Source organism: Cnephaeus nilssonii (genome assembly GCF_951640355.1).
Source record: "Cnephaeus nilssonii genome assembly, chromosome: 20".
Taxonomy (NCBI): Eukaryota; Metazoa; Chordata; class Mammalia; order Chiroptera; family Vespertilionidae; genus Cnephaeus; species Cnephaeus nilssonii.
Window position 1 is genome coordinate 26,711,629 of NC_137091.1, and position 26,873 is coordinate 26,738,501.

At 43.0% G+C, this 26,873-nt stretch overlaps 1 protein-coding gene across 4 annotated transcripts; it reads right to left on the reverse strand.

Moving 5' to 3' along the window:
* Window positions 1–374: 374 nt before the first annotated feature.
* Window positions 375–26,873, reverse strand: SDR42E1 (short chain dehydrogenase/reductase family 42E, member 1). Of its 4 annotated transcripts, none has more exons than XM_079799572.1 (4): window positions 16,679–16,703; window positions 15,211–15,304; window positions 11,972–12,065; window positions 375–3,432 (listed from the first exon to the last, which is right to left on the reverse strand). In XM_079799572.1, the coding sequence occupies exons 3-4, from the start codon at window positions 12,037–12,039 to the stop codon at window positions 2,322–2,324; spliced, it is 1,179 nt and encodes a 392-aa protein (XP_079655698.1). In that variant the 5' UTR covers window positions 12,040–12,065; window positions 15,211–15,304; window positions 16,679–16,703; the 3' UTR covers window positions 375–2,321. The 4 variants fall into 4 exon arrangements, with proteins under 4 accessions (XP_079655698.1, XP_079655697.1, XP_079655699.1 ...); XM_079799571.1 differs by having other exon boundaries at window positions 16,556–16,695; XM_079799573.1 differs by lacking the exons at window positions 15,211–15,304; window positions 16,679–16,703 and adding an exon at window positions 26,776–26,873.

Consider the following 26,873-nt stretch of genomic DNA (forward strand, 5'->3'; position numbering starts at 1 on the left):
GGTTTCCTGCCAACAGTCACATGGATGCACCCATCCTGGAAGTCGATTATCTAGCTTTAGTCAATCTTGCAGATGACTGCAGTGCCAGTCAACACCATGAGATTACCCTCATGGGAGATTCTAAGCAAGAGTTGGCATACCCAAATACCTGACCCACAGAAACTAGGAGGCACTGTTTGTTGCTTTAAGATGATATGTCTTAGGATAATTTATTATGTAGCAATAGATCTTTAATACAAGGAGAAAGACCAGAAGAGTGTGAGTTCATGGAAAGTATAAACCATGTTTAAAGGATAGAGTAGATAACTATGTCAAATATGTGAAATGGCCAAATGTTTTGTACCTGGATGACAATAAAGTCCACATATCAATCCTGAATTTCATTTAGATTTATTGAGTGTGGGAACAAAAACAAAGACATTTTAAAAACAAGCAAAACCCCACTATGCTCCATATACTTGGCTTGAGAAAACTGAGAAGTATCTATCAATCTTTTGAAAGATTTCATTAAAAACATGCTTTGAAAGTCTGTGATACCTCTCAATGGCAATGAACAAATGGTTTACTGTACTTATCTGGTCTATCAGTGACCTTCTCATATAAACATACCATGTCATTACTAGACTGTAAGACTGTGAAGGGCAGAGAAACCTGCTTCATAGCACCTAGAGTGGTAGATATGCTGTAGGTGCTCATGCAAGCTACCCTGGGACTAAAAAGCAAAAGCATCTTATAAGACTCCAAAAATATTTCACCAAAAACAACCATTACTACCACACTTGTGTTGCAATTGATATACTAAAAGTATTTTCACATCTTATTTTATGCTCACAACAAACCCTATGAGGTAGGCAGGTGGGTTTATAGAAAGAGGGTTATAAACTTGATTATAAATGATCATACATCATTCCCATTTCCCAAATGAGGGAACTAAGGCATAAGAGGCTTCAGTTACTTGGTTAAGACCACATAAAATATTTATAATTGCAGGTCTTCTGGTATGAGGTTGAACACTTTATCCAAAACATCCAGGCAGCACTCACCAGGAACTGTTTATCTAGCATCCTCCTTCTACAAATATTCTCAGGACAACTCTAATATTATTTTCCACAGCAATCTATAATGTTTTCTAATATTTTAATACTGTCTTTTCTGTAGCTGGAACTATGGAATAAGTAAGATTCTCTGTCTTCTTTCTACTTTGGTTCCTATGCAATGGTACAACTTGAATATCTTCCAAGGCTGTCCCCATGGGTGGCTAGACAATGCCGCCATTGTTCAAAACATTCCTCATCGGAAATTGCCCTCAGAGAACTAAAATTCTACCCAGTAAGAAAACCAATCTATTAGTTTACAGTTATGCTTTCTTTTTAATTATAAATGGCATCATTGGCTTGCTAATCTTCCGTAATCATCGGATTTTTAGCTGTTTCCTAAACTTCAAGCTGTTCTCAGAGACTAAAAGATCACAAACAGTGAGTATATTCCAACTCATTTGTTACAGACTCTGAGGGCATTCCAGAAAGGTTAGTAGCAACAACACCTTTTCAACAGAATACCCTGAGTAAGAAATCCCTCATAAGGAATGTATAGCAACAATATTAAAAATAATGGCTTAACTTTGTTGAGTGGAACTTTATATCCTGTGACTAATTTAATCCTCAAAAAAATCTTAGGAGGTGATATAAAAGTCTATTACATCAAACATTAGCACATGGTCACACAGCTGTAATGTGCTTATATCACAACAGGCAAAGACTAATTCCCAAAACATATGCTATGAATAGCTAATGCCTCCCCTACAACACCCACCATCTCCCCAGAGCATTGGTCTGTAGGGATCTGGCCCAATTTGGTGTTTTTCATACATTTTAAGCCTGTTAGCAGTTTGTCATTCCTGTATCAGTGTGTGTTTTAGTTCCTTGTAAGTAGAATTAGAGTGTATGGAATGAAAATAAGTACATTTTTGGCTTCTGACAAATTCAGGTAAGGCATTTCTAATCTAACTAAGTTTAGCTCCATGGCTCCAAAATGACTATTACTGCATCTATCTAAAGAGGGAGGACACACACACACACACACACACACACACACACACACACAACAATTTTCAAATTTATCTGCTTCTTTTTTCTCCCATCAGGATTAGTACAAGGAGGTAAGAAATTAAGACTTAATCCAATAATCTATTCTTAAGTAGCAATTTGAAAAGCCAAAATTTGGTACCAGATATCTATACCGATCTATCTATATTTAAGAAGTCCTCCTTCTTTGAAAGCATCTCAGCAAGTGTGGTCAGCTCCTTATTTTTAACTCATCCTTCACAGTGACAAACCCACAAAGGAGAGCCATGTAGAAACTGCTACAACCAAGAGTAAGACCAACAGTCCAACCCAAATAAGACACTCAGAGTCACGACTCCCAGGACTTCTGCCATGACCACGGGCTTTAAACCATTCTACTATTTCCTGGAGGTCAAATGGCTGAGGCTCATAACCTAGCTCCTTCTTGGCCTTCTCTAGGCTAAAGTAATGTGTGATGCCAGTTTTATTAACTTCTGTGCGGGTGAGGAAGGGCTGGAAGTTGTAGAGTTGACCCAAAACAAAGTAGGCCATCTCTGTTAGGAAAGCAAAACAGTAGATGAGGTTCAAGGGTAGGCGAATGGATGGGAATGAGTAGCCCAGGCCCTCAACCAAAGGTCGGAAGAACTCAAAGTTGTTTACGGGTATGCCATCTGAGATGAAGTAGGGCTTCCCAGAGGCAATGTAGCCCTTGTTAGCTTTCAGGGCCTCTGAGGCCAGAATGTGAGCCTGCACCAAGTTATCCACATGGACAAATTCAACCAGGCTCTTGGGATCCCCGTACACAAACTTGAACAGACCCCTCTCAATGTAGCTCACTATTCTAGGAAGGTGCCTTTGTTCTCCAGGCCCATAGATGCCAGCTGGCCTCAGAGCACAAGTTCTTAAGACACCATTGCTTTTTTCCAGGGATGTACCATTGGCTTCTAGCACCTTCTTCTCTGCAATAGATTTGGTCCGAGAGTAGTGATCAGGATGGAGGTGAAGAGGAACGTAAGGGAGAGATTCATCTCCATTTTTAATAACTTGACCTCCAAACACAACATTGAAAGTGCTAGTGTAAACTAATCTTGGCACCCCTCTCCTCCAGCAAGCCTGGAGGATGTTTTCGGTGCCCCTGACATTGACTTCTTCGATCAGCTTTCGATTTAGCTGCTCCCGCCCTGACATACCATAAGAGGCAATATGGAACACACAAGTTATGTCCACATCCTGGAAGGCTTTCTCTATATCAGAGAGGTGGCGGATGTCTCCGTGTATAAACTCGATTCCTTCTGGAATGGTCTGAGCAGGTCTGCTGATATCTAACAGAATCACATGGACTCCCTTCTGGTTCAGAGCACAGCCCAGGCTGAAATAATAAAGAGTAAAAATTAGATCAAATCACTTATTAAGCTATGCCTAGGAAAAGTGTGTAAAATAATTTACCAAGACTTCTTTGACTCAACCTGAATCCCACACCTTACATGTTCATTGGGGCAAGTCTTATGCAAATATTTAAAAAACGATAATACTCACATCTACTTAAATTATAATGATATGGTGGCATCTACATGCTACATCCCCCACTTCCCCCCCCCCTTCCCCTTCCCTGTGTTCTAGGACCTACCATCCATTCTTGGGAATATTTATGAATAATAACTGAAAGAATTGCTATTATTAAAATTTTTAAATTTATTTTTAGAGAGAGAGGGAGAATGGAAAGAGAGATAGAAACATTGATGAGAGAGAAGCATTGATCAGCTGCCTCCTGCATGCCTTCTACTGGGGATCGAGTCTGAAATCCAGGTATGTGCCCTGACCTGCAATGGAACCAGCCACCTCTTGATGTATGAGTTGACACTCAACCACTGAGAAGTACCAACCAGGCAAGAATTGCTATTATTTAAAATTGTTTAGTGATGTGAATATCTCCCTTCCACAATTTAATGGCTTTATAAAGATATTTTCTTGACAAAATGGACACTATGTGATGACAGTGCTTAGAGGATTCCAAACTGGCAGCAGAGTAAGTGGAAGCCACATTGACACTCTCCCAGGACCAAACTGGAAATACAATTAAAATATAGAAAAAACACTCTGGAAAAACCAACTGAAGACTAGCTGGACAGAACCTTATAACCAAGGACAGAAAGTGGAGACCTCATAGAGACTGGTAGGAAGTGCAGAGGCACAAAAGAGCTAGGCAAGTTCCCACAGACAGCAGCTTAAGTTCTGGGGGGTGGGGGGTGGGGGGGAGGGAAGATATCTCAGCTGTGGGGGGGATTCCCACTGAGAACTCTGGGGTCTAAACCCCAAGCTGGCTTCCCCAGCCCAGAGCACCAGAACTGAGAAAGATGCCCACATAACATCTGGATGTGAAAAGTAGCTGGGTTGCTGTCTGCTACAGAGAGATGGCTGGAAATGCAGGCACCCTCTTAAAGGGCCAATGCACAAAATTTCATGTGTAGCACTAATCTTGGGCTCTGGCAGAGTGGATTGGAGCTGTATGAGCAGAAGCCAGGACTGGGGGCTCTGGGGTTGGAGCTTGGAGGGCAGCCACCTTGGTTTCCTGGGCTGAGTAATCCCCTCACACTGTAGAGGACATCTTTCTTCGGCAGACCTTTGCTATCCAGGAGGTTTTCACCTGGGGGGAAGGCAGTTACCCCACCCTATTGGAAGACCTCTCACCCTACTTTATGGTCAATAGCCTAAGGCTAGTCAAGACTGAGGGTCAATGGGAATGCAGGCAGAGGTGGGTCTCTGGAGATTTTGAGTATTTGCTTGACCTAATCCTAGGCCCAGGGATAAGAAAAGCAGACTCTGATGTACACCTTGGTCCTTTCTAAAGGGACCCAGCCCCAGCAGAGAGAGCCAAAAGCTGTGGATTGATGATACCTCCAAACAGGGTATTCAGGGCCAGTCACAAACAGCATCTGACATTGTCCTGCATTAGAGATTGAGAGTCATAGCAAATCTATCTAATACACAAGACACAAACCCAAACAGGAAGCCCACATGGGGAGACAAAAGAACAAACCCCAAATGAAAGAATGAGAGAATTCTCCAGAGGAAGAGCTAAATGAAATGGAGATAAGAAATTTCTCAGACATAGAGTTCAGAATAATGATGGCAAAGATGCTCAAGAGCATGAGAAAAGATACAGTAACTATGAAGAATGACATAGCACTAATAAAGAACACAGTGGAAGGAATACACAGCAGAGTAGGGGAAGCGGAGGCTCAGGTCAGTGAATTAGAAGACTGGGTAGAAAAAAATCACTCAACCAGAGAACCAAAAAGAAAAAGAAAAAACTAAAAAAAACAACAACAAAAACACCAGAAGGACAGCTTAAGAGAGGTGTGGGACAACATGAAATGTAACAATGTTCACATAATAGATAAGCCAGAAAGGGAAGAAAGGGAGCAAGGGATAGAGAACATGTTTGAAGAAATAATGGTAGAAAACTTCCCTAACCTGGTGAAACAAAAAGTCACACAAGTTCAGGAAGCACAGAAAGTTCCAAAAAGGCCCATGCCCAAACAAATCATAATTAAAATGCCAAAAATTAAAGACAAAGAGGGAATCGTAAAGACAGTAAGAAAAAAGCAATTTGTTACCTAAACGGAGCTTCCATAAGGCTGTCAAATGATTTCTTATCAAAATTCTACAGGCCAGAAGGGAATGGCATGAAGTATTCAGGTAATGAAAAGCAAGGATCTTAAACCAAGATTACTATATCCAGCAAGGTTATTATTCAAAATAGATGGTAAAATAAAAAGCTTCCCAGACCCCCCCCCCCCCAAAAAAAAAGGCTAAAGGACTTTATTACCACTAAACCAGCACTGCAAGAAATGCTAAAGGGACTGCTATAATGAGAAGAAGAAATAGAGAGACAGAGAAATATAGGCATAAATAATTAAAATGGCAATAAATAAGTATTTATCAATAATAACCTTAAATGTAAATGGATTAAAGGCTCCAATAAAAAAGATAGGATAGATGAATGAATACAACAACATGACCCAATTATATGCTGTCTACAAGAGACACCTCAGAACAAGACTCATACAGGATGAGAGTGAAGGGATGAAAAAAAAATTTCCATGCAAATGGAAACGAAAAAAAGAGAAAAGCTGGGGTAGCAATACTCATATCTGACACAATAGATTTCAAAATGAGGGCCGTCACAAGAGACAGTAAAGGTCACTACATAATACTAAAGGGATCGATCCAACAAGGGATATAACCCTGGTAAACATATATGCACCCAATATAGGAGCACTTAAATATATAAAAGAACTTCCAGAGGACTTTAAAGGAGAGATTGACAGGAATACAGTCATAGTAGGGGACTTTAACACCTCACTGATTTAACTGGATAGATACTCCAGACAAAAAATTTACAAGGAAACATATATACTAAATGGCACACTGAATCAATGGGTTTAATTGACATTTAGAGAACATTCACCCCAAAAATGCAGAATATACATTCTTCTTAAGTACACATGGGACAGTCTCAAAGACAGACCACAAAACAAGAATCTACAAGTTCAAGAAGATTGAAATCATATCAAGCATCTTCTCAGATCACAATGGAATGAAATTAGAAATCAACTACAGTAAAAACATTCAAAAACATTCAAACACATGGAAGCTAAATAGCATGTTATTAAACAATGGGTTACCAATGAGATCAAGAAAGAAATCAAAAACTTACTGAAAACAAATCAAAATGAACACACAGCAAACCAAAATCTATGGGACACAACGAAAGCAGTCCTGAGAGGAAAGTGTACCGGCCTACCGGCCTACCTCAAAAACAAGAAAAGTTAATAATAGACTATTTAACCCTACAACTACCGGCCTACCTCAAAAACAAGAAAAGTTAATAATAGACTATTTAACCCTACAACTTAAAGAATTAGAAAGAAAATAATAATGATTAGAGCAGAAATAAATGACATAGACACCAAAGAAATAATACAAAAGATGAATGAAACCAAGAGCTGGTTCTTTGAAAAGATAAATAAAACTGATGAACTGTTAGCCAGACTCATCAAGAAACAAAGAGAGAGGATCCAAATGAATAAAATCAGAAACAGAAGTTGATAACTAACAACTGACACCACAGAAATGCAAAGGAGTATAAGAAAATACTATGAACCACTATATGCCAACAAGCTGGACAATGTGAATAAAATGGACAAATTCCTAGAAAAATGCAATCTTCAAAAACTGAATCAGAAAGAATCAGAAAACCTGAATAGGCCAATAACAACTGATGAAATAGAAGCAGTCATAAAAAAAAACTCCCAGCAAACAAAAGCCCAGGTCCTGATGGCTTCACATGGGAGTTTTATCAAATATCCAAAGCAGAACTAACACCTGTACTCCTCAAACTATTTCAAAAAATCCAAGAACACTTCCAAGCTCTTTTTATGAGTCCAGCATTATCCTAATTGCAAAACCAGATAAATACTCTACAAAGAAAGAAAATCACAGGCAAATATCCCTGATGAACATAGATGCTAAAATCCTCAACAAAATTCTAGCCAATCAGATCCAGCAATTTATTAAAAAGATCATAAACCATGTCCAAGGGGGATTTATTTCAGGGATGCAAAGCTGGTACAATATTTGCAAATCAATACACATGATACATCACATAAACAAACTGAAAAACAAAAATCACATGATCATATCAATAGACACAGAAAAAGCATTCAACTAAATCCAACACTCATTTTTGATAAAAACTCTTAGCAAAATGGGAATAGAGGTATCATACCTCAACATAATAAAGGCCATATATGACAAATATAAAACCAATATCATACTCAATGGGCAAAAACTAAAACCATTTCCCATAAAAAGAGGAAAAGACATGGATGTCCACTTTCACCACTCTTATTCAACATAGTAATGAAAGTCCTAGCCACAGCGATCAGACAAGAAGAAGAAATAAAAGGCATCCAAATTCAAGAGGAGGAAGTAAAACTCTCATTATTAGAAGATGACATGATATTGTACATAGAAAAAAATAAAGACTCCACCAAAACACTACTAGATTTAATAAATAAATTTGGCAATGTAGCAGGATACAAAATCAACACCAAAAAATCAATGGCATTTTAATACACCAATAATGAATTCTCAGAAAGAGAAACTACACAAACAATCCCATTTACCATTGCAACAAAAAAAATAAGATACTTAGGAACAAACTTAAAAGACTTGTACTCAGAAAACTATAGGACGTTGAAAAAAGAGATAGAAGATATAAACAATGGAAGAATATACTGTGTTCACGGACTGGTAGAATTAACACCACTAAAATGTCCATACTACTCAAAGCAATCTACGGATTCAATGCAATCCCTATTAACTCTTTGCATTCGCTTGCTTTTTTCTCGATTCCTTTATTCTAATGCTAACCGTGTCGAGTCACACTAGACATCCGAGTGCAAAAGGTTAAACTACCAACAGCACATTTCACAGATCTAGAACAAATACTCCAAAAAATTTTATGGAACCAAAAAAGACCCAAATAGCCACAGCAATCTTGATAAAGAACAAAGTTGGAGGGATCATGTTACCAGATATCAATTTATACTACAAAGCCACTGTAATCTAAACAGCCTAGTACTGGCACATAAACAGGCATTTAAATCAATAGAACAGAACAGAGAACCCAGAAATTGACCCAAGGCATTACATTCAATATTTTATAAAGGAGGCAAGTGCCGAAACCGGTTTGGCTCAGTGGATAGAGCGTCGGCCTGTGGACTCAAGGGTCCCAGGTTCGATTCCGGTCAAGGGCATGTACCTTGGTTGCGGGCACATCCCCAGTAGGGGGTGTGCAAGAGGCAGCTGATTGATGTTTCTCTCTCATCGATGTTTCTAGCTCTCTATCCCTCTCTCTTCCTCTCTGTAAAAAAAAAAATCAATAAAATATATTTAAAAAAATAGAAAGGAGGCAAGAGCATACAATGGAATCAAGACAATCCTATCTAATAAAAGAGTAACATGCAAATTAACCATCACTCCGCCACACAACATGCCACGCCCACCAGCCACGCCCACCAGCCACGCCCACCAGCCAATCAGGAGCGAATATGCAAAAAAACCCAACCAAGATGGTTACGGCCACAGAGAGCAGGAGGGAGGTTTGGGTTTCCCCAGCAATGGAGGAAGCCAAGCTTTCTGCCTGCCCTTGCCGGCCTAGGCCTCCACACAAGGCTACAAAGTTTCAATGATAGAAGATACAGAAATCCAAACAGAAATGGCAGCAGCCACGGAGCTGGAAAGATCAGGAGGCTTGGGTTTCCCAGGCAATGGAGGAAGCCAAGCTTTCCACCTGCCCTGGCCTGCCTTGGCCTCTGCTTAAGGCTACAAAATTTCAATTATAGAAGATACATAAATTCCAACTGAAATGGCTGCCACCACGGAGCAAGCGGAAGGCTTGGCTCCACTCCAGGCTACAAAGTTTCAATTGTAGAAGATAAATAAACCCCAGATACCAGGGCCTCTGCTTGGGTCACCAGGGGGTGTGGCCGGCCTGCAAACCACCACAGGCCCCTCGCCCAGGTTGCCCCACACCCCAAGGGAACCCCAACCCTGATCCGGGACACCCTTCAGAGCAAACCAGCTGGCCCCCACCCATGCACCAGGCCTCTATCCTATCTAATAAAAGAGTAATATGCAGATTGACCATCACTCCAACACACAAGATGGCTGCCCCCATGTGGTCAAAGATCCTGCCCCCATGTGGACACAAGATGGTCACCACAAGATGGCCAGCAGGGGAGGGCAGTTGGGAGGGACCAGGCCTGCAAGGGAGGGCAGTTGGAGGCAATCAAGCCTGCAGGGGAGGGCAGTTAGGGGTGACCAAGCCAGCAGAGGAGGGAAGTTGGGGGCGACCAGGCCTGCAGGGAAGGGCAATTGGGAGGGACCCAGGCCTGCAGGGGAGAGCAGTTGGGGGGGACCAGGCCTGCAGGGAGGGCAGTTAGGGGTGACCAGGCCTGCAGGGGAGGGCAGTTAGGGGCAAACAGGCTGGCAGGGGAGCAGTTAGACATCAATCAGGCTGGCAGGGGAGTGGTTAGGGGGTGATCAGGCTGGCAGGCAGAAGCGGTTAGGGGCAATCAGGAAGGCAGGCAGGCGAGCAGTTGGGAGCCAGCAGTCCTGGATTGTGAGAGGGATGTCCGATCCTACCAAGATCGGGCCTAAACGGGCAGTCGGACATCCCTCCAGGGGTCCCAGATTGGAGAGGTTGCAGGCTGGGCTGAGGGACAGCACCCCCCCCCCCCGTGCACGAATTTTGTGCACCGGGCCTCTAATCTCTTTAATAAATGGTCAGCACCCCCCCCCCCCATGCACGAATTTTGTGCACCGGGCCTCTAGTCTCTTTAATAAATGGTGTTGGGAAAATTGGACAGATACACACCAAAAAAATGACAACCAACTTATACCGTACACAAGAATAAACTCAAAATGGATAAAAGACTTAAATGTAAGTCATGAAACCATAAAAATCCTAGAAGAAACCATAGGCAGCAAAATCTCAGACATCTCTTATTTCAATATGTTTATAGATACATCTCCTAGGGCAAAGGAAACTAAGGAAAAAATAAACAAATGGAACTACATGAAAATAAAAAGCTTCTGAACAGCAAAAGAAACCATTAACAAAACATAAAGGGAGCCCATTGCATGGGAGAACATACCTGGCAATGATACATCTAATAAAGTGTTAATATCCAAAATATATAAGGAACTCATACAACTTAACAAAAGGAAGACAAACAATTCAATTTTAAAAATGGCCAAAGGACCTAAATAGACACTTCTCCAAAGCAGACATACAGATGGCCAAGAGACATATAAAAAAATGCTCAAAGTCACTGATCATCAGAGAGATGCAAATTAAAATGACAGGTATCATCTCACACCTGTCAGAGTGGCTACCATCAACAAATCAACAAAGGACAAGTGCTGGCGAGAATGTGGAGAAAAGGGAACCCTAGTACACTGTTGGTGGGGATGCAGACTGGTACAACCATTATAGAAAACAGTATGGATTTTCCTCAAAAAATTAAATATGGAACTTCCATTTGACCCAGTGATCCCACTTCTAGGAATATGTCCTAGGAGACCTGAAACACTAATCAGAAAAAATGTATGCACCCCTATGTTCATAGCAGCACAATTACAATAGCTAAGATCTGAAAATAACCCAAGCGCTCATCAGTACATGAGTGGATAAAAAAGTTGTGGTACATTTACACCATGGAATAATACTATGCAGCAGTGACAAAGAAGGATCTCTTAACCTTTGAGATAGCATGAAGGAACCTAGAGAATATTATGCTAAATGAAATAAGTCAGTCAGAGAAAGACAAGAATCACATGATCTCACTCATATGTAGAATCTAATGAACAAAATAAACTGATGAACAAAATAGATCCAGAGACATAGAAGCATGGAACAGAGTGTGGCATTTCAGAGGGAAAGCAGAGGTGGGTGGGTAGGTGGGTGGGAAGAGATCAACCAAAGAACTTGTACTCATATATGCATAACCCATGGACACAGACAATAGGGTGGTGAAGGCCTGGGGCAGCAGGCGAGGGTGGGCTACAGTGGGTCAATGGGGGGGGGGGGAAAGGGACATATGTAATACTTTCAGCAATAAAGATTTCATTAAAAAAAAGAATTTTTCTTAACATGGAATATATCTGTATCTCTCAATTTTAGTATCTGAGCAGAGGGCAAAATAGTTCATTCCTGGCTTAACACTATACAAACAAGTAAAAGTATATACTGTATTAATGTCAGAGTTGAGAACTATACTTTTTATCAGCAACCACCAGTAAAATAATTCATAGACATATTTTACAGATGCACTGACCGGAAACCAAAATAGCCACCTCCTCCTGTAATGAGGACAGTTTCCTTCGGAGATTTTTGGGAGTCCATATGTGGCAATAAAAAGAAAACTGGACCTATAAGAAAGAAGTATGCAACACTGTTACTGATCCAAATGCAAATATGATTGTCCCTAATTTGGGGCTAACAAAAACAAAAAGGCAGTATGCTCTAGTAGAAAGAAAAGCTAAGACCTAGGTTCTAGTCATGGCTGTGTGAAGTTAGCCAACTCCTCCTCCCTTCACTTCTTAGGCTTCAAATTTCTTCCTATGTAATATAAGGACAAAAATATCTGCCCTGTCTGCCTGACAAGGCCAATGTGAAGGTTCAATAACATAATTACCTGGGAGTGCTTTGGAAACCGCAAAACACTTTTCCAAATGTAAGGCATTATTCTTAATCATTGGAACAAAATTAGAGCCTTTTTGGACAGAACTCATTGAAATTTGGCAGGGAGAACCATTTTCTCCCACGTACCAGAAAAAGCAAGAAAAGAACTCTAGCCCTAGCCACTATGCTTAGTGGTTAGAGCATCCGCCTGCAGACTGAAGTGTCTTGGATTCAATTCTGGTCTAGGGCACATAATTCGGTTGCAGGTTCAGTTCCCGGTCCCAGTTGGGGCACATGCATGAGGCAACCAATTGATATGTCTCTCTCACATCAATGTTTCTCTCTCTGTGTCTCTCTCCCTCCCTTCCATTCTCTCTAAAAAATCAATGAAAAAAATATCCTTGGGTGAGGACTAAAAACAAAAACAACCCCCCACACACAAAAGAAGTCTAAAGCCAATTTCTAACATCTTTTATTTAAAATGTGAGGCCCAGGGCATGAGTTTGTGCACAGGTGGGGTTCCTCGGCCTGGCTGGTGATCAGGGCCAATCAGGGCCTGTCTTGCCCAGTCCTGATCAGGCTGATCATGGGCCAGGAGGTTGGCCGGCCGGGGGGGAGGGACCACAGAAGTTTGGCTGGCCGCAGGAGGTTGGCTATGGGAGTGCACTGACCACCAGGGGGCAGCTCCTGAGTTGAGCATCTGCCCCCCTGGTGGTCAGTGCACATCATAGCGACTGGTCAACCGGTGATTCTGTTGACTGGTCGTAAAGGTCGCTTAGGCTTTTATATATAGAGATAGCACACTTGGCCCTAGCTGGTTGGCCCAGTGGATAGAGTATCGGCCTGCGGACTGAAGTGTCCTGAGTTTGATTCTGGTTGAGGGCATGTAATCTGGTTGCAGGCTCCTCCCCAGCCTGGGCCCTTGTTGGGGCACATGCAGGAGGCAACCAATCAATGTATTTCTCTCACATTGATATTTCTCTCTGTCTTTCTCTCTCTCTTCCACTCTCTCTAAAAATATCAATAGAAAAATATCCTCTGGTGAGGCTTAAAAAATAAAATAATAAAATAAAATAAAATAAAATAAAATAAAATAGCATACTTGGAAAGAACCGAGATGGTGGTGTAGGTAAATGCTGGTACATGCAGCCTCCCACAACCACATCAAAATTACAACTAAAATACAGAAGAACCATCATTTAGAACCACCCAAAAGCTGGCTGAATGGGAGTCCTACCACTAGAGAAGTAAAGAAGAAAGGACATTGAGACTGGTAGGAGGGGTACAGTTGCAAAACAAGCTGGCCAGACACCCACATAGCTGTTTTTTTTCATCAAGAGGAAGATCATCTCTGCGGAGGCCGCCTGTGAAGAGCAAGGGGTCCCAGCTTCACACCAGCCCCCCAGCCCAGGGTTCCACAGCTGGGAAGAGAAGTTCCCGTAACTATGAGCTGTAAACACCAGTTTGGATTGTAGCTGAGTAACACAGAGGCTGCTGGAGACCCAGGTGTTTCTTCTAAAGGGCCGGAGCATGAACTTACTTGGACTCCATTCCTCTGAGCTCCTATGCTGGGCAGCTTTGAGGGACCCAGACATATATGGGGAGGACCTAGGTTGTCTGGCAAGGGGCAGGAACTCAGGGATAGCTTTCTCACAGATGCAGGGGTAATTGTTCCTGTGCTGGGACCTCCCCTGCCACAGAGCTAACTGACAGAGGCCATATCTGAGTCTCCATCAGAGTGGCTCACACTGTTTGCTCCACCCTGGTGATTCCCTGAGACCCTGCCCCACCCAAGCTGTTTGCAGCAGCTTTTCCATATGAATGGCCTATCTTGGCTCAGGCTTTAGACTTCCTAAAATCTCTCAAACCTATAATAAAAGGCCCAAAACACGGCACTAGCACCAGCATGCCCTGCTTCATAGTTGGGCCTCACCTGGGCACTTCCTAGCCCAGTACAAATAGCAGCCTTCTGCAGATTTCTCTGTAGCTTTTGCAAGGTGACCCCAGGCAGTGGCTGATTTTGTACCTCCCTGGAGACCAAAAAGAGCCAGTGCACCTGGTGGATAGCTTCAGAACATAGCAGGTTACAACTGTACACATCCACAAGCTACACACTCAAAGGGCAAACTCAATGAGCACCAAAGCCCCACTGAAGCAAGGCCTACTCCATATGGTTTTTTCCTGCACAGCAGCTCTCCCACTATAGTCACAGCTGGTCCTCATAGACATTTTGCCTGGAGGTCAATTCCTCCAAGTGACAGCAACAACAATCAAGGCTCAACTATAAGACTGTGCACATGGCCCACACAGGGGTGCACCTAGAGTGCCCAGCTCAGATGACTGGGGAGGTTGAGACACACCAATTGGTTGCCACTGACTCCTACAGGCCACCTACTACACAAGGCCACTCTACCAATTCCAGGAGACATGACAGCTCTACTTAATACATAGAAACAAAGGAAGCAGCAAAGATGCGGAGACAAAGAAATATGTCACAAGTGAAAGAAATGGAAGCAAGCAAACTACTAGATACAGAGTTCAAACCCATGGTTATAAGATTACTCAAGGATCTATATGAGAGCGTCAAGGGACTTCGTGAAACTTTCAAGTATCTTAGTGAGAATGCCAAAGACATGGAAAAGGACCAGTCAGAAATTAAACACACTAACTGAAATAAAGAATAATTTACAGGGTTTCAACAATAGAGTAGAGGATTCTGAGAATCAAATCAATGATCTGGAACATGAGCAAGCAAAAAACACCCAATCAGAAGAGCAGAAAGAAAAAAGAGTAAAAAAAATATAAAGAGCCCTAGCCAGTTTGGCTCAGTGGATAGAGCGTCAGCCTGAAGACCAACGAGTCCCAGGTTTGATTCCGGTCAAGAGCACATACCTTGGTTGCAGGCTCCTCCAGTGCCCTGGTCAGGATGAATGCAGGAGGCAACTAATTGATGTTTCTCTCTGTCTTTCTCTTTCTTCAACTCTCTCTAAACGATCAATGGAAAAATATTCTCGGGTGAAAATTAACAAAAAAAAAACACACACACACAAACAAACAAAAAGATTTTTAAAAATGAAGATAGTGTAAGGAGCCTCTGGGACAACTTCAAGCATACCAACATTAGCATTATGGGGGTGCCAGAAACTAGAAGAGAGAGAGAGAGAGAGCAATATATTGAAAACCTATCTGAAGAAATAATGACAGAAAAGTTCTCCTACCTGGTGAAAGAAATAGACTTACAAGTCCAGAAAGCACAGAGAGTCCAAACAAGAGGAACCCAAAGAGTCCCACACCAAGACATAGCAGAATTAAAATGCCAAGGTTAAAGACAAAGAGAGGATCTTAAAAGCAGCAAGAGAAAAGCAGTTTGTTACCTACAAGGGAGTGCCCATATGATTGTCGGCTGATTTCTCAACAGAAACTTTGCAGGCCAGAAGGGAGTGGCAAGAAATATTCAAAATGATGAATAGCAATATTCAAAGTGATGAATACAACCAAGATTACTCTACCCAGCAAAACTATCATTTAGAATTGAAGGTCAGAAAAAAGAGCTTCACAGACAAGAAAAAGCTCAAGGAGTTCATCACCACCAAACCAGTATTACATGAAATAAAGAATCAGAGGCATGTAAACATGGAACAGACTGAGGAATCTGAAAGGGAAGGGGGGAAGATGGGTGGGAAGAGATTAACCAAATATGTTACCTATGGACACAGACAATAGGGTGGTGGAGGTCTGGAGTGGGGCAGGATGGGAATCGGCTAGAGGGAGGGGCAATGGGGAGGAAAGGGGGACATCTGTAATACTCTCAACAATAAAGATTAAAATAAACAAATAAATAAAATAGCACACTTGCAGCATGGTTTAATACTAGTGTTTTACTAGCACTATATATATATTTAAAAAATTTTTTTAAAATAAGGGGCAAAAATTTCCTTCATATAGCAAAACACATTCCCCACACCAGGAGATCTATAAGTACTGCATTTGCTCACGGCCTATTGGGGTCTTATTTATCCCTCCCTTCTCATCTATGCCAAAATAATAATTATTATTATATAAGTTATAGCTTATTAAAAATATCTGTAATATTTTCTCATGGATCCAAGGCCCCATTCTGACAAGAACAAAACAATAAGCAAAAAGTGGGTGACTCAACTCTTCCCACTTAAGAAGAGGTGGAACAGGCATGAGGCATGAAGGACCTCAGATGCAATGCGAATACACATATACTCACTCAAGTAATTAGAGACACTCATGTAACTGGAACCCAAGTTGGGCTGCCTGCTGCTAAAAAACCAAACTTGTTAGACAGATGCTGGTGAAAAAAGGAAAGAGGTTTTATTCAAGTGCCGGTCACCTGAGGAGATGGAGGACTATTGTCACAAAGCCCATCTCAACATCTCAGTGCAGGCAGAGGTTTTTATAAGGAGAGGGAAAGCAGAAAAAATAGATCAAAGGGAGGGGTTTGAAAAGTTCTCTACGTGCAGGCCAGCAAAATCTATTCAGATAGGATCTTGAAACTGGTTAAGTGACTGTCTGATATGCATCATGGTTTGTGTCATCCTGGTTCTATGTTGGAAGGTCAGCAAATGTCCTGCAACTGGGATGACTCAAGGTATCTTCTAAAATTAGTTCCTATAATTCATTTTTTGTTGTTAATCCTCACGGGGGGATATTTTTCTATTGATTTTTAGAGAGAGTGGAAGGCAGGAAGAGAGACACACAGAAAGAAACATGGATGTGAGAGAGACACATCAACTGGTTGCCTCCCGCACATGTCCCAACCAGGGCCAGGGATGGAGCCTGCAACCAAGGTAGATGCCTTTGACATGAATTGAACCTGCAACCCTTCAGTTCAAGGGCTGATGTTCTAACCACCAAGCAAAACTGGCTAGGGCAGTTCCTAGGATTCTTATACAAATATGCTGTTTATCTACAAACTATGTATTAGAGTCGGCATTTACAGAAATCATGTCAAAATAATGGTGGGGTGGGTTATAATATCCCACTGTTTCACTCAGAGATGTGATTAGGCAGGAGACTGCAAACAACTAAGAACCCTACCACTTGGACAAGTTTATCCCTCTGAGCCTGTTGCTACATTTAAAAAGTGGAGCTGATAATAAGCTCACAGACTTATGAAGACTGAATGGGATAGTGCATAAAAAATGTCCAGCAAAATGCCTGGCATAATATGGGAGCTCCATGATGTAATTTCTCAAATTTCCTTTTCTTTAAGCTCTGGAGTTTGGGGATTTGATTATTCTATTACACTCCCACATACCATAATTAGGTCTCTCAAAAGCATAGGTTCTTCTGAATAAGTGTACTGAGTGGATCAGATTGCCAGAAAAGCTAATCAGATCATTCATGCAGAACTCAGTTGTTATGACAGCAGAAGACAAGTTTCAGCAAGTGACTGTCTCAATGGCTTGAGGGTATGCAGAAGAGAAGAATGAGAAGTATTAGAAAAACTGAGCAAAATGGTGTGGAGGATGGCTGATAGATTCCAAAGGTTTGATTAAGCAATTGTCACAGCTGTGCTTACAAGAAAAGTCATGGGGAAAGAAAAAAAAAAAAGGATGTGCTGGCATTCCTTCAATCCACTTAACAGTGACCTTAGGATTCTATTATTTTTTCAATGCAGAACACTCTCTTTTGGATTTGGAGTAGCCATAAAACTAAACATAGTCAATTTTAGTATATAACATAACCACACGACTTTGTTACAGATGCTATTTCAAAACACAGTGCACAGACCTTTCAATCCAGACTTCTTACCTTCACTGCAAGACCTGGTGGCAATCTCCCTCTCCAACTTCACCTCACATTCTTCCGCCATTAGTACTTTACCCTCCAACAACCTGGACTTTCTTTTATTTCCATAAAGATGCCAAGCCCAGTTGTGCCTTGAGGCCCACTTCCTGTTTCACCTCAGTGTCACTGCCATGGCCTGGCTGCATTTTTCTCAATATTTAGGTCTGTTCAAATGTTACGCACTCAACTCAGAGAAGCTTCTCTGGTCACCCCATCTAAAATAGCCTCCCTTACCATAAATGCTGTTTGTTTCCTTCATGGCACATTTCACTATCTAAAATAATTTACTTGTTTTTTGTTAATCCTCACCTGAGGATATTTTTTTCCATTGATTTTTAGAGAGAGTGAAAGTGAGGGAGTGTGAGAGAGAGAGAGAGAAAGAGCGAGAGACCAATGATAAAGAGAGGGAAAGGGAGGGATGAAGGGAGAGAGGGAAAGAGAGAGGGAGAGGGAGAGGGAGAGGGAGAGGGAGAGGGAGAGGGAGAGGGAGAGGGAGAGGGAGAGGGAGAGGGAGAGGGAGAGAGACATCAATTGGTTGCCTCCTACATGGGCTGGACCAGGTCAAGGATCCAATGTGCAACCCAGGTATATGCCCTTGACCCGAACCGATGACCCTTCAATGCCCAGGCCAATGCTCCAACCACTGAGATAAACCACCCAGGGCTTATTTGTATTTTTAATTATTGATCTCCTTCCAATATAATGTAAGTTCCATGAGAACACAGACCATTGGCCTTTTTCTCTAGTGTGTCCCCACCAGAATATAGAAAATGGTAAATGTTCAACAAATGTTTGTTGAGTTTGTGGATGATTGTGAATTGTAAAAAACATCCAATTTAGAAAAACAGACCTTGAAGGAACCAAGATGGCAGCGTAGGTAAACGTAGTACTCGGGACCTCCCACAACCACATCAAAATTACAACTAAAATACAGAACAACTATCATTCAGAATAACCTGAAAGCTGGTTGAATGGAAGTCCTACCACTACAGAAGTAAAGAAGAAAGCACATTGAGAATGGTAGGAAGGGTGGAGGCACAGAATGGGCTGGGCTGGCACTCATGTGGGCCATTTTTTTAATCAGGAGGAAGATTGTCTCTGTGGAGGCCTACTTGAAAAGCGAGGGGTCCCAGCCCCACACCAGACATCCCCCCACCAATCCAGGGTCCCAGAGCTGGGAAGAGAAGTCCCCATAACTTCAGGCTGTAAAACCAGTGGGGATTGTAGCTAAGGGACACAGAGGCTGTCAGAAACCCAGGTGTCCCTCTTAAAGGGCTGGGCATGAACTTACTCAGACTCACTTCCACTGAGTTCCAGTGCCAGGAAGCATTGGGGGACCAAGACACAAATGGGGAGGAACTGGTTTGCCTGGTATCAGGGCAGGAATTCGGGGGCAGCTTTCTACCAGATAGAGGTGCTCACAGGGGTCATTGTTCCTATGCCGAGACCTCCCCTATCCCAGGGATGACTGGCAACTATATCTGAGTCTCCCATCAAACTGGAGCACACTGTTTGCTCCACCCTGGTGATTCCCAGAGATCCCACCCCATCCAATTTGCAGCCCCACCCAATCTGTCCTGGCTCAGATTTCAGACTTTGCTAAAATCTCTCAAACAAGCTACAGCATGCATGCCCCAAACCTATCAATAAAAGGCCCAAGACCAGGCACCAGCACCAGCCTGCCTTGCTTCACAGCTGGGCCTCACCTGGGCACTTCCAAACCCAAGACAAAAAGGAGTAATCTGCAGATCTCTCTGTTGCTCCTGCTGGCTGGCCCCAGGCAGTGTCTGACTTTGCACCTCCCTGGAGACCCAAAAGCCAGTGCACCTGGTGGACAGCTTCAGACCGTATCAGATTACAACTCTACACAGCAACAAGTGAAACACTCAAGGGGCAGACTCAGTGAGCACCAAAGCCCTACTGAAGCAAGTCCTGCTTCATAGGGGTTTTTCCTGCACAGCAGATCTCCCACTAATGTCACAGCTGGTCCTCACAGCCAGTTTTCCTGGAGGTCAATTCTTCCTAGTGACACCAACAGCAATCAAGTCTCAATTACAATAAGACTTGCACACAGCCCACAAAGGGACACACCTAGAGTGCCCAGCTCAGGTGACTGGTGAGGTTGAGCCACTGGGCCCTACAGGACACCTACCACAAGGCCACACTACCAGTTCCAGAAGACATAGCAGCTCTACCCAATACATAGACCCAAACACAGGGAATAAGCCAAAATGCAGAGTCAAATGAAAGAAATGGAAGAAAGCAAACCAATGGATACAGAGTTCAAAATCATGGTTATAAGGTTAGTCAAGGATCTTCATGAGAGCTTCAAGGGACTTAGTGAGGCTTTCAAGTATCTTAGTGAGAATGCCAAAGACATGGAAAAGGACCAGTCAGAAATTAAGCATACACTAACTGAAATAAAGAATAATTTACAGGGATTCAACAGTAGAGGATTCCCAGAATCAAATCAACAATTTGAAATATGAGGAAGCAAAAAACATCCAATCAGAAGAGCAGAAAAAAAAAGAATCCAAAACTATGAAGATAGTGTAAGGAGCCTCTGGGACAACTTTAAGCATACCAACATTTGCATTGTGGGGTGCCAGAAGAAGAGAGAGAGCAAGATATTGAAAACCTATTTGAAGAAATGACAGCCCTGCAGCGGGAGGCTACTGGCAGCAGCGGCAGCGGCAGCAGCAGGGCGCGGGGCCAGCCGGTGAGCAGGCCACCCCCCAATCACTCCTCAAACACCCCACTGGGGAAATTGGGGGGTGGGGCCAGCCATGGGGCCAGCAAGTGGGCAGTGCTAGGCTGGCCAAGGCAGGTGCCAGCAGGGCCCCCGATCGCTCCACCAGTTGCCCCACAGATCAGCCCTGATCACTGGCCAGGCCTAGGGACCCTACCCATGCACAAATTTCATGCATTGGGCCTCTAGTCTATCCTATATAATAAAAGATTAATATGCAAATTGACCATCACTCCAACATGCAAGATTGCCGCCCCCATGTAGTCAAAGATGGCTGCCACAAGATGGCCTGCAGGGCAAGGCAGTTGGGGAGTACCAGACCTTTAGGGGAGAGCAGTTGAGGGGGACCAGGCCAGAAGGGGAGGGAAGTTATGGGCAATCAGGCCGGCAAGGGAGGGCAGTTAGGGGTGACCAGGCCAGCAGGGGAGGGCATTTGGGGGTGACCGGGCCTGCAGGGGAGGGCAGTTGGGAGGGACAAGGCCTGCAGGGGAGGGTACTTGGGAGGGACCAGGCTGGCAACCAAGGGCAGTTAGGGGTGACTGGGCCAGCAGGGGAGGGCAGTTGGGGGTGATCAGGCCTGCAGGGGAGGGCAGTTTAGGGGCAACTAGGATGGCAAGGGAGAGAAGTTAGGGGCAACCAGGCTGGCAGAGGAGGGCAGTTGGGGGCAACCAGGCCTGTAGGGGAGGGCAGTTGGGGGCAATTGGGCCGGCAGGGGCGCAGTTAGGCGTCGATCAGACTGGCTGGGGAGTGGTTAGGGGGTGATCAGGCTGGCAGGCAGAAGTGGTTAGGGGCAATCAGGCAGGCAGGAAGGCAGGCAAGTGGTTGGGAGCCAGCAGTTCTGGATTGTGAGAGAGATGTCGGACTACCCGTTTAGGCCCGATCCCACCAGGCAGTCGGACATCCCTGAAGGGGTCCCAGATTGGAGAGGGTGCAGGCTGGGCTGAAGGACACCACCACCCCACCCCACCCCCGGGCACAAATTTTGTGCACCGGGCCTCTAGTATATATATATCAGTGATGGCGAACTTATGACATGCGTGTCAGCACTGACACGCGTAGCCATTTCTGATGACACGTAGCCGCTGAGGCGGCCGCATGCTGAGGATGAAACATTTGCGAAATAATGTTTTTTCCTCAAAGTGACACACTACCCAAGTTATGCTCAGTTTTTTGGCGAAGTTTGACACAACAAGCTCAAAAGGTTGCCCATCACTGATATATATAAAAGCCTAAGCAACTGAACAACTGGTTGCTATGATGCTCAATGCAGGAGCTACCCCCTGATGGTCAGTGTGCTCCCATAGCAGAAGCGCCACTCAGCTGACCCATGGGCGCCAGATGCCAGGCTCACAGCTGAGAAGCACAGCTGCGGCGGCATGAGCCCTTCCTGCTTCTGCAGCAGCACTACCAAGTGGTGGCAGCAGGCACAGTAGGGCCGGGATGAGAAGGAGTGGTGCAGCGCCCAGCCTGGGCTTGGGCTCCTCTCCAGCCACCTGCCACTTTGTGCACTACTACATCCCTCAGGGGATGTTGGAACTGCCGGTTTCAGCCTGATCCTGGCAGTCCAACATCCCCCGAGGGATCCTGGATTGCAAGAGGGCGCAGGCCAGGCTGAGGGACCCCATTGGTGCACGAATCCATGCACTGGGCCTCTAGTTATTAATAACGAACTACAACGTTCACTAATGAGTGATTACTATAATGGTGTTGCATTTATTTCCCTTACAGGTGCATCATTTCTCTCCACTAATACTAGCAGCGAATATTTTAGCATTCGATTGCCATGTCATTAGTCTTGGACTGACTTTTTTTGGTGTGTGCAACAGGAAATACTTCGCTTTCGGAGAACAAGAAAAATAGGTTTATTTGTGTTACGCTTATTAATTTGTGCAGTTATTCAGTGTCTGGTAAGTTAATGTTGAAGAAAAATATTAATTTTTATTAAAATGTTCTATTATTCTATGTTAACGATTACTCATTTATTTCAGCCCTTTGTATTCAGCATGTCTCTATTGAAATAAACCTACATTTCTATGAAAATTGAAGTTTTTGTTTTTTTGTGTCCCACATAAACTTAAACCTTGTTTACTTGGCCTGTGTTAGCCTTTGAGTTTGGCATGCTTGGGCTAGAGCAGTGGTTCTCAACCTTTCTAATGCTGCGACCCTTTAATACAGTTCCTCATGTTGTGGTGACCCCCAACCATAAAATTATTTTCGTTGCTACTTCATAACTGTAATTTTGCTACTGTTAATGAAACGTAATGTAAATATCTGTGTTTTCCGATGGTCTTAGGCAACCCTGCTAGCGGTTCTCAACCTGTGGGTCGTGACTCTATAGCAGCGGTTCTCAACCTGTGGGTCATGACCCACAGGTTGAGAACCGCTAGCAGGGTTGCCTAAGACCATAGGAAAACACATTTACATTACGATTCATTAACAGTAGCAAAATTACAGTTATGAAGTAGCAACGAAAATAATTTTATGGTTGGGGGTCACCACAACATGAGGAACTGTAGTAAAGGGTCGCGGCATTAGAAAGGTTGAGAACCACTGGGCTAGAGGGTTATTGTGAGGACAAATGCGTGTGTTCAGCTGAACTCAGGATGAGGGCTGGCAAGCAACTGAATGAGGCAGGAGCAGGCAGTGCCCAGGTGAAGTCTGAGGAAAGTGTGACAACCTTAGCATTTAATTAGGTCTTTGTAAATCTAAGAAAAAGCACAGACAGGTTTTTAGAAATGCCGTCTGGTTAATTGAGTTTTGATTAAAAGGATGCAAGACAACAAAGTTTAAGATATTCTTAATCTCTCCACAGGAATTCCACTGTAAGGAATTCCAAAAATGGACAAGGCCCCAAAGAGTCCAATTTAAAAAATTCCAACAGGAATTCTTCTTAATCTCTAATTATTCTTTGTTTTTAAAACTGCACATTCCAGGCCAGTCACAAGACCACAGTGGGTCAATCATGGCTCATGTGCACATTAATCATGCTGGGGATGTACAAGTTCAAGTTATTAATGCTTCAGAGTACCTGCCAGATCTATTCATGCTACTCCTCATTACCTCCCAACTAATCCCAGCATGATCTGAGGCAAGAATTTGTATAACGAACCTGATCAGGAGGGTCAGAAGAGAAAGATGACAATGAGTAGGGAAGGATAAATGCGTTAGCAGGACAAACGACAATGAAAAGAAGCCTATCCACCAGGTCAGTAAAATCTTCCTAGATTTTAGATTACCAGCTTTAATGGTGCACCCAGGAGCCACTTTCTCCCTTGCTGGCCCCCTACATCAGTAAGCAAAGAAAAACGGCAGCAAGCACATTTTGCAGAAAGCCACAAGTAATTCCCATAAACTCTAAACCAAAAGGGGTAAAAAGAGTATACACAGTTTTTCTTCCATCAGTTGCCTGATTTTTATATACTTTATGGCTTCTGTTTCATTAACTCATTTCCATCTAATTCCTCCTAGGGGCCGGGCACTCATTGGCGTTGATAATCACAATTGCTTTAAGGCTCTTCCAAACGTGGCTGTGTTCAGTAATTGCTTTCCTCTGGGTGGCGGGGGAGGGTCACATCTGACCTGAGCAGTCATTTCAGCAGATACAAGTTAAAGTTAAATACATGATCAAGAAAAAGGAATCTTAATTACAAAAGGAAAAAAAGAAATTTAAAGCCTGCCTGACCTCCTGATAATATGAAGATAAAATGAGAGTAATAAAGTTGACATCTCACAGGAAAGTTAGGAGAAGAAACTCATAAAAATGACTACGAGTGCTTTAGATTTACAAAGACCTAATTAAATGCTAAGGATCAGTAATAAGAACCTTAGATTATACACACAGTTCCTTCATTCCTTGAGTTCAAGATGATGTTACTAACTCTCTGGTATTATGATGCAATATACAAATCTAGGTGCCACTAGAGTATGGAACAGAGAGAATTGAAGACTGCTTTCTTAAAAATAAAAATGTACTGAATTTATTTTAAGGAAGATAAAAATATCGTCAGGTAGTTTAACCCTATGATGATGTTTTATTTTTAAAATATTTTATTTATTTATTTTAGAGAGGAAAGGAGAGGGAGAGAGCGATTTGTTGTTCTACTTATTTATGCATTCATTGGTTGTTTCTTATATGTGAGCTGATCAAACCCACAATCTTGGCGTGTCGGGATGATGTGCTTACAACTGAACTATCTGGCCAGGGCTGATGATGTGTTTTAAATGATTGCCTATGTACTGATTAGAGGCAAAAGGTACCTGTTCTTACTGTATTGAGAGCAGGAAAATACACTGAGGCTAGAGGGCTTAGAAATGGTGCTGTTCAAATTCCATGCCTGAACTGAAAATTATTTGTGTTTAATATAAAGCAGTCGAAGCACTAAAGAAGAAGTCGTTAGAGATAAATAAGGAGAGTAACCCTGATGCAGGTAAAAGGGATTTGAGGTGTAAAACAAAAAAGGCCAAACACATTTGAGAGGAAATAGTAACTAAGGACACAACATCAAGTGGAAAGTTGATATACTCATAAAAAATAGGGGTATTTGAACACACTGTTTTGAATATAACTGAAGGTGGCAAGGCAGGTAATTCTTATCAGTTTAGGTGTATCAAACTTCCTTGTCAAGCCATCCGCTCAAACTCCTTTTACTCAATTATTTGTTGCACAAGATTCTTGCAATTCTTCATAATGCTTATGACAAAAGTAATTACATAATTTTATAATTGGTATTTCCCATCTGATTCCCAAACTCCATGTGGGCACAGGCCATTTCTACAGAAGTATCTGCAGGGACAAGGAGTTTTTGGCCGATCACAGACCCAATAAATGGAACGAGTGATCTGCGGCCCTTTCAAATGCCCCTTTCTGTCATATTTGCAAAGAGTACTACACTTGTACTTCCCTCTCTAGCTCAGCATGTCGGGATTACTTGGATTACATATCCAAGTAATACCCGCTGACATTAATTAAGCACTTACTATGTGCCAGGCATTGTATTAAGCCCTTTCTAGGAATTATTTCTCCTGATGATGAGTACTAATTTGTTAATTCCGAATTTACTGACTTGAGTCCTGTGGGGGCTTTCACAGTTGACATACTCTGCAACCTCATAGGAGCCCCTCCATTTCCTGGAGGGGGAGGGAAGAGGTGCCCCATCCCCTCCCATGAGACTGAGATAATGGGATGCAGGTTGAAAATTGGAAAACCTAGGTTGTAGACTTGGCTCTCCCACCAATTCCCTGTGTGACTCTAGGCAAGGGGTCCTCAAACTTTTTAAACAGGGGGCCAGTTCACTGTCCCTCAGACCGATGGAGGGCCGGACTATAGTTTAAAAAAACAACAACTATGAACAAATTCCTATGCACACTGCACATATCTTATTTTGAAGTAAAAAAACAAAACGGCAAAAACACCCGGCGGGCCGGATAAATGTCCTCCGTGGGCCGCATGTGGCCCGCGGGCCGTAATTTGAGGACGCCTGCTCTAGGCGGTCACTAATCTCTCTGATCCTATTTCCTCTTTGCTGAAACGAAACTAACAACAATAGCTACAGTTCTTGTTTTTTATGGGATAGAGGCTTTAAAGGCTTTAAAGATTTACCACTGAGGTCCTAGCCAGTTTGGCTCAGTGAATAGAGCATCAGCCTGCAGACGGAAGTCCTGGGTTTGATTCCGGCCTAGGGCACGTACCTTGGTAGCAGGCTTGATCCCCAGCCCTGGTCTGAGTGCATGTGGGAGGCAACCAATCGATGTGTCTCTCTCACATCGATGTTTCTGTCTCTACCCCTCCCTTCCACTCTCTCTAAAAATCAATAGAAAAATATCCTGGGGTGAGAATTAACACACACACACACACACACACACACACACACACACACACACAGATTTACCATTGAAGCCTCAGGAACAGTCTTCTGTGGTAGTTATTAGTATGATCTTCAGCTTTTCAGATGAGGATAAAGGCTTGAAGGGTAAGAAACTTGCCCAT